We start from the raw sequence: 15,112 nt of genomic DNA on the forward strand, positions 1-15,112 counted from the left end.
ATCAACAAGGAAATCAAGGCTTTAAATGACACACTGGACCAGATGGACATCACAGATCTATTCAGAACATTTCATCCCAAAGCAACAGAATACACATTCTTCTCTAGTGCACATGGAACATTCTCCAGAATAGATCACATTCTTGGTCCTAAATCAAGTCTCAACCGGTATCAAAAGATTGGGATCATTCCCTGCATATTTTCAGACCACAATGCTCTAAAGCTAGAACTCAATAACAAGAGGAAATTTGGAAAGAACCCAAATACATGGAGACTAAACAGCATCCTTCTAAAGAATGAATGGGTCAACCAGGAAATCAAAGAAGAATTGAAAAAATTTATGGAAACAAACGATAATGAAAACACAACAGTTCAGAATCTGTGGGACACAACAAAGGCAGTCCTGAGAGGAAAATATATAGTGGTACAAGCCTTTCTCAAGAAACAAGAAAGGTCTCAGGTACACAACCTAACCCTACACCTAAAGGAGCTGGAGAAAGAACAAGCAAGAAACCCTAAACCCAGCAGGAGAAGAGAAATCATAAAGATCAGAGCAGAAATCAATGAAATAGAAACCAAAAAAACAATAGAACAAATCAACGAAACTAGGAGCTGGTTCTTTGAAAGAATTAATAAGATTGATAAACCCCTGGCCAGACTTATCAAAAAGAAAAGAGAGAGGACCCAAATAAATAAAATCAGGAATGAAAGAGGAGAGATCACAACGAACACCAAAGAAATACAGACAATTATAAGAACATACTATGAGCAACTCTACGCCAACAAATTTGACAATCTGGAAGAAATGGATGCATTCCTAGAGACATATAAACTACCACAACTGAACCAGGAAGAAATAGAAAGCCTGAACAGACCCATAACCAGTAAGGAGATTGAAACAGTCATCAAAAATCTCCAAACAAACAAAAGCCCAGGGCCAGACGGCTTCCCGGGGGAATTCTACCAAACATTTAAAGAAGAACTAATTCCTATTCTCCTGAAACTGTTCCAAAAAATAGCAATAGAAGGAAAACTTCCAAACTCATTTTATGAGGCCAGCATCACCTTGATCCCAAAACCAGACAAGGATCCCAACAAAAAAGAGAACTACAGACCAATATCCTTGATGAACACAGATGCAAAAATTCTCGCCAAAATACTAGCCAATAGAATTCAACAGTACGTTAAAAGGATTATTCACCACGACCAAGTGGGATTTATTCCAGGGCTGCAAGGCTGGTTCAACATCCGCAAATCAATCAATGTGATACAACACATTAATAAAAGAAAGAACAAGAACCATATGATACTCTCCATAGATGCTGAAAAAGCATTTGACAAAGTACAGCATCCCTTCCTGATCAAAACTCTTCAAAGTGTAGGGATAGACGGCACATACCTCAATATTATCAAAGCCATCTATGAAAAACCCACCGCAAATATCATTCTCAATGGAGAAAAACTGAAAGCTTTTCCGCTAAGGTCAGGAACACGGCAGGGATGTCCGTTATCACCACTGCTATTCAACATAGTACTGGAAGTCCTAGCCTCAGCAATCAGACAACAAAAGGAAATTAAAGGCATCCAAATCGGCAAAGAAGAAGTCAAACTATCACTCTTCGCAGATGATATGATACTCTATGTGGAAAACCCAAAAGACTCCACTCCAAAACTGCTAGAACTTGTACAGGAATTCAGTAAAGTGTCAGGATATAAAATCAATGCACAGAAATCAGTTGCATTTCTCTACACCAACAACAAGACAGAAGAAAGAGAAATTAAGGAGTCCATCCCATTTACAATTGCACCCAAAACTATAAGATACCTAGGAATAAACCTAACCAAAGAGACTAAGAATCTATACTCAGAAAACTATAAAGTACTCATGAAAGAAATTGAGGAAGACACAAAGAAATGGAAAAATGCTCCATGCTCCTGGATTGGAAGAATAAATATTGTGAAAATGTCTATGCTACCTAAAGCAATCTACACATTTAATGCAATTCCTATCAAAGTACCATCCATTTTTTTCAAAGAAATGGAACAAATAATCCTACAATTTATATGGAACCAGAAAAGACCTCGAATAGCCAAAGGAATATTGAAAAAGAAAGCCAAAGTTGGTGGCATCACAATTCCGGACTTCAAGCTCTATTACAAAGCTGTCATCATCAAGACAGCATGGTACTGGCACAAAAACAGACACATAGATCAATGGAACAGAATAGAGAGCCCAGAAATGGACCCTCAACTCTATGGTCAACTCATCTTCGACAAAGCAGGAAAGAATGTCCAATGGAACAAAGACATCCTCTTCAATAAATGGTGTTGGGAAAATTGGACAGCCACATGCAGAAAAATGAAATTGGATCATTTCCTTACACCACACACGAAAATAGACTCAAAATGGATGAAGGATCTCAATGTGAGAAAGGAATCCATCAAAATCCTCGAGGAGAACACAGGCAGCAACCTCTTCGACGTCAGCCGCAGCAACATCTTCCTAGGAACATCACCAAAGGCAACGGAAGCAAGGGCAAAAATGAACTTTTGGGATTTTATCAAGATCAAAAGCTTTTGCACAGCAAAGGAAACAGTGAACAAAACCAAAAGACAACTGACAGAATGGGAGAAGATATTTGCAAATGACATATCAGATAAAGGGCTAGTGTCCAAAATCTATAAAGAACTTAGCAAACTCAACACCCAAAGAACAAATAATCCAATCAAGAAATGGGCAGAGGACATGAACAGACATTTCTGCAAAGAAGACATCCAGATGGCCAACAGACACATGAAAAAGTGCTCCATATCACTCGGCATCAGGGAAATACAAATCAAAACCACCATGAGATATCACCTCACACCAGTCAGAATGGCTAAAATTAACAAGTCAGGAAATGACAGATGCTGGCGAGGATGCGGAGAAAGGGGAACCCTCCTACACTGTTGGTGGGAATGCAAGCTGGTGCAACCACTCTGGAAAACAGCATGGAGGTTCCTCAAAATGTTGAAGATAGAACTACCCTATGACCCTGCAATTGCACTGCTGGTTATTTACCCTAAAGATACAAACATAGTGATCCGAAGGGGCACGTGCACCCGAATGTTTATAGCAGCAATGTCTACAATAGCCAAACTATGGAAAGAACCTAGATGTCCATCAACAGATGAATGGATAAAGAAGATGTGGTATATATACACAATGGAATACTATGCAGCCATCAAAAGAAATGAAATCTTGCCATTTGCGACGACGTGGATGGAACTAGAGGGTATCATGCTTAGCGAAATAAGTCAATCGGAGAAAGACAACTATCATATGATCTCCCTGATATGAGGGAGAGGAGATGCAACATGGGGGGTCGAGGGGGTAGGAGAAGAGTAAATGAAACAAGATGGGATTGGGAGGGAGACAAACCATAAGTGACTCTTAATCTCACAAAACAAACTGAGGGTTGATGGGGGGAGGGGGTTGGGAGAGGGGGTGGGGTTATGGATATCGGGGAGGGTATGTGCTATGGTGAGTGTTGTGAAGTGTGTAAACCTGGCGATTCGCAGACCTGTACCCCTGGGGATAAAAATATATGTTTATAAAGCTGTAAAAAAAAAAAAGAAAGAAAGGATGAATCCCCAAGTTTTGTAGCAACATGGACGGGACTGGAAGAGATTATGCTGAGTGAAATAAGTCAAGCAGAAAGAGTCAATTATCATATGGTTTCACTTATTTGTGGAGCATAACAAATAGCATGGAGGACAAGGGGAGATGGAGAGGAGAAGGGAGTTGAGGGAAATTGGAAGGGGAGGTGAACCATGAGAGACTATGGACTCTGAAAAACGATCTGAGAATTTTGAAGGGGTGGGGGGTGGGAGGTTGGGGGCACCAGGTGGTGGGTATTGTAGAGGGCACGGATTGCATGGAGCACTGGGTGTGGTGCAAAAATAATGAATACTGTTATGCTGAAAAAAATAAAAAAATTAAAAAAAAAAAAAAGAAGATTGATCAAACTGTATCCTGGATTTTTACAAAGGCAGCTTAAATGGTCTTTTTTTTTTTTTTTAAGATTTTTTCATTTATTTGAGAGCACAAGCAGGGGGAGGGGCAGAGGGAGAGAGAGAAGCCCACTCAAAGCTGTGTGAGGAGCCAGAGGCAGGGCTCTATCCCAGGACCATAAGGTCCTGACTTGAGCCAAATGTAGAGGCTTAGCCCACTGAGTAACCCAGGCGCCCCTTAAATGGCCTTTTAAAGAACTGTCTTAAAAGCCTTACTCTGAAAATACCTGCATCTCTGCCTACTTCACAATCATCTCTAACCCCATCTGCTAAGGCCACTCGTGACCAAACCTTTGGGCCTCCATCAGTCACAAGTTCATTCTGCAGAAGTCTGTAAGCGCGTTAAGGTTATGATTCTCAGCCGTGCTGTCTGCCTCCCTGATATGATCCAATCATGTCCTATGAGCAGTTTCTTTTTTTTTTTTTTATTAATTTTTTTATTTTTTTCAGCATAACAGTATTCATTATTTTTGCACCACACCCAGTGCTCCATGCAATCCGTGCCCTCTACAATACCCACCACCTGGTGCCCCCAACCTCCCACCCCCCACCCCTTCAAAATTCTCAGATCGTTTTTCAGAGTCCATAGTCTCTCATGGTTCACCTCCCCTTCCAATTTCCCTCAACTCCCTTCTCCTCTCCATCTCCCCTTGTCCTCCATGCTATTTGTTATCTATGAGCAGATTCTAAAGAAACCAACTGTGGGGGGCACCTGGGTGGCTCAGTGGGTTGGGCCTCTGCCTTCGGCTCGGGTCATGATCTCAGGGTCCTGGGATCGAGCTCCACATCGGGCTCTCTGCTCAGCGGTGAGCCTGCTTCCTTCTCTCTCTGCCTGCCTCTCTGCCTACTTATGATCTCTCTCTTTCTCTCTCTCTCTCTCTGTCAAATGAATAAATAAAAAAAATCTTTAAAAAAAAAAAAAACAAGAAACCAACTGTGGTTTGTAAACGTTTGAGCAGAATCTGTGTCATCCCTATCTTAAGGTCTCCACCGTTTGTTTGTTACCATATAATTTCAGGGGTGGAAGAGAACATTCGGCAAATATCCAGGGAGTCACTTAGAAAAATATGTTGTGCCAGTGAAGGGGCCAGAAAAAAATAAGGAATTGCCATGTGAGGAGTGACAGATATGCTGAGTGTATTATTTGGAGTGAATTATGGGACAGAGAACATTGTGAGCCCCTGGGCTGGGTGGGTGAGCAGCCTCATGCCCCTGCCCCTCCAGGTCTGGCTCGAAGCAAGGGACTCATCTATTTTTGCTGATTACTAAGTTAAGCCTGAGGCCAAGAGCTCAAATGCCTTAGGCGTCAGGAGCGATGGGGACAATTTTATCTGGCGAGCACAGCGTTTAGCCTCCCAGGTCAGCCATAGCCCTGTGGGCTTCTGGTCCCCAAAGGGTCACTCGTCCCTTCTTTACCCCCACCCCCAAAGAAGCCAGATTTTCTATTTCTGTGTGAAACCTCCCATTTTTTCAATACCGACAGCAAACTTTCTTAACCGTTGGGGAGCTGCCAATTCACAACCAGTAAACTGAGCGGACAGTTCCAGACCCAAGAGGACAGCCCTTCCATCCCAGACGCCAAGGCACGGAGGTGTGTGGCCAAGTTCTCATTGACAGGAACCCCCAGATCTCCCCAGTGAACAAAGTGGGCTCGGTTGTTCTCTTTTCTGAAGACAAGTGTTAATATCCAAGGTTGTTTGTTTTGTGTGGATAGTTTTTTTTTTTTTAAGTATATTTGAAGTCATGTGTCATCCTCATGAAGACAGAATATACTTCCTCATCAACTTATTATCAGACTTGCAAATACTCAGCGAAGAAGGCAGCATAAGTATAAAAGGACAGCATATGCTCTGGCCCCACTGGCCATCTCTCAGCTACAGACAGGGAACCAGGGCTTGGGGCAGGTGGGGACACAAAGAGCAGGAAAAGACACAGGGACACGCTTTTCTCTGCTCCTGCATTTGGTAGAAAACCATTTCCAAGCTGACTCCCGAGTTTTTAAAGGGGGTGTTCATACAAACTGCATAGGAAGGTTCTCGAAAACTGTGTTTTCTATTTGGTTTTATAGACTCAGAGATGGCAATTTTGCTCCCTGGTCCCCCCCCTTACACAGCCAGACCCCCAGACACCCCCCCCACCTCCCACCCCAGCTCTTGCCCCCCAGATCCATGGGCTGCCGCAGGGCCCCAGCCCTGGGCCAGATTCCCCAGGAGAACCTACTGGAAAGACACCTGGCCTCTGCCTTCCGGCAGCACACATCCTGGCTGGGGCTCAGCTGCCTCAGCTCTTCCCAGATGAGCCTGGACTAGGGCACCAAAAGGATCAGGGCTCTCCCATCCGTGTTCCCGTTCCCGCGAGAAAGGAGAACTCCAGCTTTGGAGGGAAAGGGATTTACTCGGTGGGAATGAGCGAATGCAGGTTGCCGGCTGGGATGAGAGAGAACCAGGTCGTGGCGAGTGAGGAGCCCAGGGTCTGACTGTGGCTGAGCAGCTCCCGGGACATTCCCCGCCAGGGTATTTGTCAAGGCAGGATTGCGCCCCTGCAGAGGAAGGCACCGAGGCCGAAGTTAAACTCAGTCATTAAACCAAGGTGGGTCTAGAAAGGAACAGACTAAAGAGAGAAAACAAGGGATGATGAGTCAGGGTGGCTTTGGCCCCAGTCATCTCTAAATAAACATTAGCCCCCTTAATCCCCCGTCTGCCTGTCCGCAGGTCATTCATGAAGAATAGTTCTGATTTGCCTATGGCTGTTTCTCCATCTTAAGCCCTGGAAGCAGCGTGTTTCCAAGAAGTTATAGAGGAGTGGCTAACCTGTATGTACTTAGGAAAGAGTGAGGTAATAAGGAAACAGATGTTAATGGGATTTTGAGCGCCCCTGGAATTTTTTAACAACCAAGATGAAATCGTGCATGAACTCTGATCTTTTTTTTTTTTTAAGGGAGAAATTTAAACATGCTCTTCCTCCCTAGTTTTCCCTAATCAACTGATTCATTTTATTTCTTCTTTCTTTTTTTTCTTTTTTTGATGATTGCAATTTTTTTTTCAATCTCCACCATATTTAACAGAGCATGGGTGCCCTTCTGCTAACATACATGGTTAGCAGCTTCAGCACTGCTTTTTTTTTTTTTTAAGATTTTATTTAGGAGAAAGAGCATGCGCACACACAAGTGGGGGGAGGGGCAGAGGGAGAAGCAGGCTCCCCGCTCAGCAGGGAGCCAGATACCAGGACCCTGAGATCAGAACCTGAGCCAAAGGCATCCACTTACCTGACCGCACCACCCAGGGGTCCCTAGCAGCTTCACCATTGTATTGACCCTTTTGGGCACTAACATCAAAAAGCCACCATATTATTTATTTAAGTCCTTGAAAGTTCTGTATTATCCCAGAAATACAAATTGTGTGTACGCTGTCTTGTATGAATCCATGCAAAGGACCAGATCCTTCAGGCTCTTCTGCTTTTCAGATCATCTGAAATGTGCCAGGCTGAAGTTTATGATCAGTGGCATTTCTTCGTTGTTGTCCTACAGATCCAGAAGATTAATGATTATTAAACATAAAGGTGATCTTCATTTAAGATGGTTTTCTTACTTCAGATTTGGAATTCTTATTTTAGCCATTAGCCCCTTCCTGGGAGAATCACCACTTGCCTGTTTGTTCCAGGGGGTTCCCGTTAGAACCTTGAAGCCCATCAGCAGAGAGCTTACCTGCTTTGTTTTACATTTTCTCAGAAACAGAGGCCCCTGGGACCCAGCAGATTTTTACCAGTAATAAAGCAATGCTAAAAGCACCCAAATCTGGCCTCTCAGAGCCCAGTTTCCTGATTACTCCTAAAAGAGAACAAGAATGGAAATTCCTTTGGAGATCAAAAATAAGAACATTTTTCCTGCTCTCTTTCTTAACTTGATCGTTAGGACAGAACTCAAAGAAAATTGGGAATTCAATCACACTTTCTACCTTGACAAATGGTCTCCATGGGTTTTGGGTTTTGGTCATGAATCTCATTGGTAACAGATTTTTGAGTACATCTGCCAGTACATCTGTAAATTCTACACAACTTCATCTCTACGTTGGGCACTTTCTAAAACATACGCTAAAAGTAAGCATTTAAAAAGGACATAAAAAAGCATTGAAAGAGGTGAAAATATATTAAGTTGAATATGTTCTTCCCACAGGCAGAGGGTTGTCAAGATGGCCACCGTGGCCATAAGAATCACAGGCTTCTGATGGTGTCCCGTGGGTGGTGCCTCATTCTGGAGTGAACGGCTCAGTTCCCCATACCCGTGGTCCCTCTGAACCTCAGCACCATTAGAGGTGAAATAGGAAATAGAAATGCGGCAAACACACAACCACAGCTGTATTTTCAGGCACTGCACTAGGCATTCTGCCGACTTCACATTGTTTGATCCCACCGCAACTCTGAATTTAATACTAACCCAGTTTACATGCTGAGGACAAGGACGCTCCCCTGAGCTAATAACCTCTTTTAGACTGGGAAATGGTAAGAAGGAGTCAGAATGAGCCCCTGTGTTTTTCTATTGCCCAGTAACATAGGTTGGAAGAACAAAGCTCCATATTATAGAAAGAAGGGCTACAAATATAAAGTAACAATAAAACAATTCCATTATCTCAGGAGCTAAAAACTCGACTAAACCACAAGTTCCATTAGCATTCAAGATAAATGTTCTTTAAAATGACATCTTTGGGGGCACCTGAGTGGCTCAGTGGGTTAAAGCCTCTGCCTTCAGCTCAGGTCATGATCCCAGGGTCCTGGGATCGAGCCCCACATCCAGCTCTCCTCTCAGTAGGGAGCCTGCTTCCCTAACAACCCCCCCCCCCCCCCCCCGCCTGCCTCTCTGCCTACTGGTGATCTCTGTCAAATGAATAAAAAAATAAAAATCTTTTTTAAAAAATGACACCTTTTATGCAAATCAGGTGAGTCATTCCCGCCCACCCCTCCCCCTTCCCTCAGTCTTTTGCACATTGCTTCATTCTTCGCCCTCCTTTAGTTTGCTCATCAAAGCCCAAACTCAGTTTCCCTTTCTGGACATCTTGTAGCAAGTTTCCCTGGTGGTGGCACATTCTTGGCATAGTTGTAAAACTCCTTGGGGTTTATAGGGACGGGCTGAGGTCATCCTAACTTTGCCTGAGGAATGCTGTAATGGGAATGGTAGAATTCAACATAAACCTGGATTTTTCCTCACTGAAAATAGAAAACTTCTTGGTGAAAATATGCTCTAAACTGCATGGAGCCAGAGGAAGCAAATGCAAGTTACAGAGATTCATTTAGGATTTTTATGATACAAATGGAAGAAATGCAAAACATCTAAAGCTTTTAGTTGACTAAAGCATTTCATTTCTTCTTTAACTTCTGGTGTCAGTGTTACTATTTTAAGTGCAAGTTTTAGTGTGCTTTTCAAGAACTCTAATAAGACATTAGGCATTGCTGTCTTCGAATCAGTTAGCCCGACTAGCAAACAAGAATCAAGAATGTCCTTGTCCCCCAAATGACAAGGCATATACATGTAGGAAAGTTGACTCTCTGAATACTTGTTTTGGAACAATTTTTATCCTTCATGGGGAAAATCACTATGTACAACGTAATTCTTTTGCGCAGGATGTTCAGAAATCCGAGTTCACATATAATAGACATGCGTGTTATGTCTATTAAGGAGAGCTGTCAGATTAGCAGAGGAAGGGAAACTGAGATGAGTTTGCCGCAATGTTACCTCTGGGGACGGGGCGGGTGTCTGTCCCCTTGGCCAGCCAAGGCTGGAGCACCACTCATGCAGGAGCCGAGGAAGCCTGGGCGGGGGGCCCCTGGGGACCCCTCCTGGTCCAAGGTCCCGGTCACTCTGTGACCCAGTGAGTTTTGCCAGAGAGCATTCTTTTCAGCCTCCTTATAGCTGGCCACCGTTTTGAGCTCCTCTTTTCCATGTAAAAATGGGAGAACTCAGGTTCAAAATTGGATTCAAATGAGCTTGAAATCAGTTCAAAGGCAGGTACAGAATTATACATTTTTATTAGGCGGTATGGGCCACCCGGTGAGAGAGTGATCATTTGTCCTCTATTTCTACGAGCAAAGACAGATGAACAATCTTCGGATACCTCACTATTTCTTCGTTGTTGTTTTCATCTATATAATGAAACAAAAACTACAAATTTGGGTGAGCAGCAGTATTCTTGTCTCAGATGAACAAAAATGTTTCAGATCTGTCCAACAACTGATCTGGAACTTCATGTCATGATTTAAAAAAAAAAAAAAGTGACGCCTGGGTGGCTCAGTCGTTTAAGCATTGGCCTTTTGTTCAGGTCATGATCCCAGGGTCCTAGGATAGAGTCCCACGTCAGGCTCCCTGCTTAGTGGGGAGCCTGCGTCTCCCTCTCCCTCTGCAGCTCCCCCTGCTTGTGCTCTGTCAAATACTTAAATAAAATCTTTAAAAAAATAAAAAAAGAAGGGGGGGTGGGGTTATGGACATTGGGGAGGGTATGTGCTATGGTGAGTGCTGTGAAATGTGTAAACCTGGCGATTCACAGACCTGTACCCCTGGGGATAAAAATATATTGTATGTTTAAAAAAAATTAATTAAAAAATAATAAATCATAAAAAATAAAAAAAGAAGAAGAAGACTGTGAAATTAGCCTCTTCTTCCTCCTCCAATTGCCTTTTAACTCTATTTGCTAAGGTGGACTCCAGGAGGAAAAGAAAAGGGGTTGGAGTTGGCAGGAGTGGGTCACCTCAGAGGTGTCCCCAGCCTCTCTGGAGAAGGGGGGACAGTTCTGTCTCTCTGCCCTCCTCCTCCCCTTCTTTCTTCCACCAACACCTCCCCTCTCCACCCTGCGGCCACCAGAGCTTGTATGTGTCATGGACCCAAACACACGCTCCCCATCACCAAGCACCGGCTCACGTGACCGTTTCCCCTTCATGTTAAACCCGTACTGTTCAGTGTTCCAAACTTTTTTAGAATACATGCATTTAGATCTTTTTGGGTTGGGGGTGATGGGTAATTTGGCAAAGCAAACACCATACCTGGTTTCTTACATAACCCTACAATTGGCAGGAGGGCAGCGTGCATTCAAATGAAGCAACACTCGTTCATCCTAGAAGGCTTTGCTTTTCCTTTCTGGGGAGGGATAAATGCTCTGGTTTGTTTTTTCCTCCACGGCATATATTCATTTTATTATTGGCTGGCTTGAACGATTCTTTGAAGTTAATTTTTACGTGTGAATGGCAGGGTTCTGTTTCACTTTTGGAAGCTTCTGGAGGAGGTGTCTCCGTGTGCCTCTAGACTAGAGAATACTTTTTTATAAGTTCCTGGAGTGCTTTTAGGGGATAATGAAATTGGAGAGATTGAGAAGGACCTGGGACCCAGGCTGCCATAGGGATCGACACTGGTAAAGTGCATAGAACTTAAGAGCTGCAGCCTTTGGAAAGAACTAGCATCCTGCCATCCTAGTAGCTTCTCCACACCAGACGTCGTACCTGGAAAAGCGGCCAGCCGGATGGACTTTTCAGTGTAGCATAGGTTCTTCCCCTTTCCCCCTCCTTTCCTATTAAAATAACAACAACAACAAAACTTTGTCAACATGTTTCAAAGCAAGGCAACCGCCTCAGTGTTTCTTTTCTCAACTTCAGAGCCTAGATTCTCCAAAATGTTTTTGTATCTTTTTCTGAGTCCAATAGCTGTTAGGAAATGATCAAAGGGTTGCATATTCCTAGCTCCCAAGTTACAAATAATAAAGTTTTCCAATGAAAAATCCCGGGATTGCTTGAGGATCTCTTCCCACGTTCCCACAGTGGAATACAAGCGGGAATTGGGACATTCATCCAGTAAAGTTCAATTAGGGGGGGGAAAAAAAGCCATGTTACAAAATGAATCCCACTTTTTTCTTTAGAAACAGAGTTCATTGACCAAGAAAGATTTCAAAATGTTTTCTCTTAATACCCCCACACGAAACTTTGAGGTTTTCAGGGAATTACAGGGATCAAACGACCAGTCCAGGCTTGGGTTTCCAGGTTTCCCAAAGACTCGAAACTCCCCTAGAGGCTAATTACTGTTTACTGCTGAGACCTTCCTCATTTTTCTTCGGTAACATTTTCCATCTTGAGAAGGGTCGTCCCATTCAGCCGAGGAGCATGGTGTCTGAGTGGCTGAATGGAATTACTACCAGTGGAAAGTATGCTGCAAGAGGGGTTGATAAAACAGCTGCGAGGCAAACCTTGGCTGTTTTTTCCATCCTCCCCAAGCAAAGTTAATTAGCATAGGGAAAATGACTAAGGTGTTGACGTCACCTCTTTCCAGTAGAAACTTACACTCTGTCTCCGTCTGCCTGAAAGCATGCGGGACTTGACTCAGGAATTTGCTGTCCAAACAGGATGCCCGGGAAGCTGTGCTTTTTTTTCCCCCAGGGGGCTGGACTTCGGTGTTTTATAAGGCTGGCCTGAGACAGGACCTACAGCCTCTTGCAAAGGAACCTCACTTGGGGCTTGCCTGTCTGAGCTGCTAGTCCTCTCACTGTAAGAAAGCAAGATGCACTTTAGAAACTTTAACTACAGTTTTAGCTCCCTGATTGCCTGTGTGGCAAACAGTGATATCTTCAGCGAAAGTGGAACCAGGGTAAGGCTTCTAATATGATATGATTTTTGAGAGTTTTCAAAGCATTGTGTTAATTGGGACTAGTGAATGAGATATTTGCAGGGGTGTTACATGGCTGTCTTGTGGGTTTGCGGGTTTGGGAATAAATCCAAAATACTTGGAGCTTTATCAATCAAAAGCTGTTGCCTGAGGAAATACCCGCAAAGAATTTTCTAAAGCTCTCAACATTTACAAACATCTAGGTCCCTTGACTAACTGGTAATGGAACTGGTGTTAACAGGGTGTTTTTCATTCTGTGTAGGTCGTAAGTAAATTTTTAGAGGGAAGCTTTTTCTGACAGTGAATGGATCATTTCGCTTTGACATCTAGAGATCAGAACAATTTAATTTTATCTTGGGAAATAAATATCGTAAAGATGTGTATATGTTTGTAGTAATTACTAGGTCCTGTCCCCAAGTTTTCGGATTTCTTTAGTTAGGGAAAATGAGGCCATAGCAAGTAATAAAACTGGAGAAATAACTTAAGTGGGGGTAAGGGTACCTCCCGGGAAGCAGCTCTCATTGATGGTAATTAGTATAATTAGTAATTTTAATTCCTATGCTTTTCTTCTTCATTTGGTTAGGATGTCAGATTTCCATCAGTAGTTCCCCAGCTGTCTAATTGATCTTGAACAGTACTGTATATAAATGAATTCTGTGTGTTCTGTTTGGGGATGGTGTTTGTGTGATACGCTTTATGCCCAATGCCATATCGGAGCCTGTGAAGGTTTTATATTGTTGTCGTTGTTGTTGTTATTTAATCAAATTTAACTCCACAATTACATGTGATGCGTGTGAGCCAGGACTGGGCTTTTTGAATTAGATCAGAGCACATTCTACCTATGAAAAGTACTACAAAATCTCTGTATTTTGTATTAGCCTTATGTGAGTCAAAATCCATATTTAATGAATTAAAGAGAGATGCCATCCAACAACTGTAAAACCAGGTATCAGTTATTAGAACAAATTATTTTGTAGGAGAATGGTATCACAGAAATGTGGATTTAACAGATATTGTGCCTTGTCTTGTGTTCTGGTCCTAAGCTCTGCCTCGTATTCTAAAAATAGTCCTCAAAGTCCTCTCCCCCTCAATTCTGATTCAGAACCTCAGAACTAAGCACTAAGTCATTGGTCACAATGCCTATTGATGAGGTCATGCAAAATTCCAAATTTATGCCCACGCGCCATGCCAGCAACTTGCCGGTCCTCCTGCTCCAGAGAGGTAGAGAAAAAGTCCCATGCAGCCAGATGAAATCCCCACAAAGCATCTGCTATGCGTTGTTCTCATTTTTTGCCCCTGCAAACCCCTCTGAACTGTTCCTAAACTAAAGAAAAGTCCTGGAATTCCAAGAGGGGAAGTGTAGGAGCTGTTCCCATCCCCCCAACAACCCCCCAGCAGCCTGCCCCTGGACACCCGTTCCCTCACCTCTCTCTTGCACCCAGTAGTCTCGAAAGTTCTCCCCCCTCTTACACCATCCTCTTCGTGTAGGTTCCCAAGGTCCTCAGTGGGCCCCACCCACCTCCTCCTCTGCAGGGATCCCTTTTATAGAAAGCACACTGCCCCCTACTGGACCCTCAGCCAGCCCCTTCTGCCTTTCACAGAGTTCCCACAACCCATCCCCAGTGCTCAGTCGCATGACCACTCAAAGCCCATACAATCTTTCTGGAAGTTTGTTTCGACCGTCTGGTAAACTCCCTTTGGTTGAAGCCTGAGAACCTGCTGTGGCCTCCCATCTCCCCCACAGGCTCCGGCTGACACCCCCTAGCCCAGCAGGGGTCTTTTCCCAGAAGGTTGATGAGCTCCCACCTGAATGGAAGCGTAATACACCCTTGAACTTGGGCACTTCCATTCTCAGAGCTCCTGCTGTTTCATAATTTTCACTGGCCTTTATAACACTAGAGCTAGAACTGTACGCATGTTAAAGTCGGCGGGCAGACATGGGACCATTTGGCAGGCATTAATTTTAAACCAGTATTCTTTTCGAGAGTTAAAAGGTAACAGACCAAATGGGAAAACAATAGGGGATTTCTTCTTAAACCTCTTCCTTACACTAAGAAATGCAAGGTTTCTTATTAACAGCATTGTTTTCCTGTGCAATAAAAACAATTCTTTTTTTTTTTTTTCAAATGAGCTCCAGTGCTCTTAAGCCCTAAGAAATACCCAACACCCAAAACCGAACAGTGGGATTGGGGTTCACGGGACTGAGGAAGGTTGCTGGACATTAGGGACCTTCAGGCCAAGAGGGGGGTGACAAATCGCCAAGCTGGCCCTCCTTGCAGTGTCCTCCTGTTCTACTTACAAAGACTATTTCTGTGACTATACGAGTTGTTCAAGTGTTGGTACTTGTTCCGCGATTCAGCGAATTTAATAGAGCCTACGTTCTTACTTTGTCCTAAAATCGCCTGTCTCAGAATTAGAAGGGCAGAGA

The 15,112-nt window shown here is 43.5% G+C and overlaps 1 protein-coding gene across 2 annotated transcripts in view; it reads left to right on the top strand.

The window, feature by feature from the left end:
- The window catches only part of RCAN1 (regulator of calcineurin 1), a 107,720-nt gene that overhangs the window by 84,125 nt on the left and 8,483 nt on the right, over nt 1-15,112 (top strand). Inside the window, exon 1 of one of the 2 annotated variants that reach the window (XM_047720406.1) lies at nt 12,438-12,666. The exons of the other annotated variant lie outside the window; for it this stretch is intronic. Coding sequence (XP_047576362.1) covers nt 12,580-12,666 — 87 coding nt within the window. The 5' untranslated portion in view covers nt 12,438-12,579. Of the gene's footprint in view, nt 1-12,437; nt 12,667-15,112 lie in introns of those variants that run through there. 2 annotated transcript variants of the gene reach the window in all.

This window comes from Lutra lutra, chromosome 1 (assembly GCF_902655055.1).
Source record: "Lutra lutra chromosome 1, mLutLut1.2, whole genome shotgun sequence".
Classification (NCBI taxonomy): domain Eukaryota; kingdom Metazoa; phylum Chordata; class Mammalia; order Carnivora; family Mustelidae; genus Lutra; species Lutra lutra.